Source organism: Gavialis gangeticus, unplaced genomic scaffold (assembly GCF_001723915.1).
Source record: "Gavialis gangeticus isolate Ggan-Ray unplaced genomic scaffold, GavGan_comp1, whole genome shotgun sequence".
NCBI lineage: Eukaryota > Metazoa > Chordata > Crocodylia > Gavialidae > Gavialis > Gavialis gangeticus.
In genome coordinates this window covers 56,587,293-56,590,049 of record NW_017729025.1, presented here as the reverse complement: position 1 = coordinate 56,590,049, position 2,757 = coordinate 56,587,293, and the positions used below count along the sequence as shown (strand labels likewise).

General features: G+C 44.3%; 1 protein-coding gene across 1 annotated transcript in view; it reads right to left on the bottom strand.

Moving 5' to 3' along the window:
* Window positions 1-2,757, bottom strand: part of ALDH6A1 (aldehyde dehydrogenase 6 family member A1) — a 25,219-nt gene that overhangs the window by 9,114 nt on the left and 13,348 nt on the right. Inside the window, exons 7-8 of the mRNA XM_019518840.1 lie at window positions 1,716-1,837; window positions 1,273-1,462 (exon numbers count right to left, since the gene is read on the bottom strand). Of these exons, the coding sequence (XP_019374385.1) occupies window positions 1,273-1,462; window positions 1,716-1,837 (312 nt within the window). The remainder of the gene's footprint in view (window positions 1-1,272; window positions 1,463-1,715; window positions 1,838-2,757) is intronic.

The following is a 2,757-nucleotide window of genomic DNA, read 5'->3' as shown; positions in this document are numbered from 1 at the left end:
CAATATTCCCACTATCCTCTCCTTTGTCTGTTGTTTCCCTATTCTAGTCTCTTGTTCTGTCCTTTTAGACTTATTGGGTATTTTTACACATGTTCTGGGCTGTGGTGCCAGGTGCTTTAATTAGTGAGCTGCACTAATTAAAAGTGCCCATGCGTCACATGTATCAGTGTCCCCACACTGAAAAAATGACTGTGGGATGCTTTGAACTAAAGCTTATCAAGCGTGTTTTATTTGAAAGCGCCCCACTACCATTTTTTCAGCACGGGAATGCTGATACACATGACACAGAAGGCTGCAGGAGCACATCAATTTCTGTGCTTCAGCAGACTTTATTAATCTTTCCAGGCATCAGAGCAGGCTCCCTGCACATCCATAGGAGCCTATTAATTCCGAACTTCACCAAGTTTAGAACAAGATGTGAACTCTGTCCCACCACCAGCACCATATCCAGCTCAACTGGCTAACAGGCCCAACTGGCTACTGCAAGTCTTACTCAGGCATGCAAAGGGGCCAGAGGTGATAGAAGGTCAGAGTATGGTCAGCCAAATGACATCTCACAGATTCAGAGGTTAAAATGCACCTGCCAATGACTGACCTTTCTGTGTCTCGTATCCTGCCTGCAGTACATGAATGAAGCAAACAGTGAGACAAAGTTTTCCATCTCTTTTCTCCTCAGGTATGTTTATAATGCTTGTCTAAAGAGGAGGAATAATTGAGTCACTACCATACCAAAATCCAACAGTGGATTGACTTAACTGGAAGAAAAAGTCTCCTTTTGCAGGACTTTACTAAATGCAAATTAAAGAAATGGGAATCCTCCTAAAAACAATAATCATCTAATTTTTAATTCAAAAGAATGTGAATGTTCCCATTTCCCTTTCCTCACTGCAAACTTAATAGAAGTTGGCAAGAAATTCTAAACTAAGTTGCTACATTAAAAGCAGGGTTGGATCCATTAGACAATTTTAGTTAAAGTACAACGTAAAATGTAAAGATATGCTTCTATCAATACTCCCAAGTCTTACCTCACCACAGACTCCCCATCCATCCCAATCATGTGCTTTCGACTGGCCAGAACCAAAGCATTTGTTCCATGCCCACAGAGACTAGCATTCTAATGAAAAGGTTTTCACCCCACTCCCTACCATTCTGTACCAAAGCTACGGAGCCCAAGAACTCAGCATCACACACTGCAATGGGCTAAACTTACACAGCTAGAAGTCTATAAGCAAACACAAGCTGGGTGTTTCACCAGCAGTAACTAAACATTACCTGAATTAACTCGCAGATTCTTGGCTCTCTCCACCAGCTCTGGCAGCCATTTCTGTGCCTCTCCCACTAAGACTGCTGTAGAGAGGGCCATGCAGCGCTGGCCCGCTGCTCCAAAAGCAGCTCCAACAAGCTGGTTCAAGGTGTTTTCCTTGTTGGCATCAGGCATCACTACACCATGATTTTTGGCTCCCTAAAATACATCATATAAATGATCTCAAATGGCTAAATATGCCCGCTGGATTTCCCTTCTTTCTAGCTCTGCAAGGACAGCTCCATACAGAAGCTGTTAGTGAGCTGCCAGAGTTCTAACAGTAAGGGGAAATAAGCATCCAGTAGCAGGAGTTCAAGAATCAGCCTCGATGCTGAATGGGATTGGACTAAATACCTATATAAGGGGGGACTAATCTTTCAGCACAAAGGTCTACTATAGTGAAGGGTATTACCATATTGGCCTGGACTCTCTTGCCATTCCGAGATCCCCTTTCGTAGATGTACTCTCCAGCCTGATTGGACCCCACAAAGCTAATTGCCTTGATATCTGGATGGTCACAAATAAAATCCACAGCTTCAAAGAGAAAAAAAAAGTGTTATACTCCGATATGCAAATACTCCCTTCTGCCCACATCTCTACCCTGACAGATCTTCACCCCTTGACTCCCACCCAATTTTTTGCCCCTTCACGCCTTACTATTGCAGGCATCCAGGATCCCCTCATGTCCATCCCCTTGCCTTTGCTCACTCTCTAGTACTTGAAAACCTGCTTCTCTGCTCATTTACCCAGCTTCTGAATTCTCACACCTCTAGTATCCCTATAGCAGTCAAACCCTATGCTGCTCTGGCCCATTCCCAATTTCATGACCAGATCCCAGCTCCACTGCCCATCCCTGCCACGCACGCAAATAACCAACCCCGTTGATACCTGAATACTAGCTAGCCTCTCCCACTCTAGCCTTGCCTATGCACTGCAGACACAGAACTCATTTGTCTTCAGATCTTCACTTTTTCCCAGCTCTAAAACAGATAGCACCCTCCTTTCTTGCTACCAGATAAAATCTCTCACATTGGATGCCTACAGTTGAGCTCCTAAATTCACACTAAAGTACCTGAGGTGACATTTTCAGAAGTGCCTTAAATGACTTTGGAATACATATACCCAAATCCATGGCACTATTCCTACGTCACTCAGGCACTTTTGAAAACCACCTTAGGAAACTAAATGTAGACACCCAAGCTTGAAAATTGTGTCTATTCCATCCCCTTATAGTTCCCTCTAGCCCAGGGGTAGGCAATGTTTTTAGCCAGAGTGCCAAAAAAACTGCAATGTCTACCCTGTAAGGTGTCAGAGTGCCAGCATGCCAGACATACACATACAAACACACACAGAGAATCACACACACACACACAACACATGCACACGAACATGCCCAGACCCAGACACGTGCACACATGCACGCACAGATGTACACAGAACCAGACACATGCGCG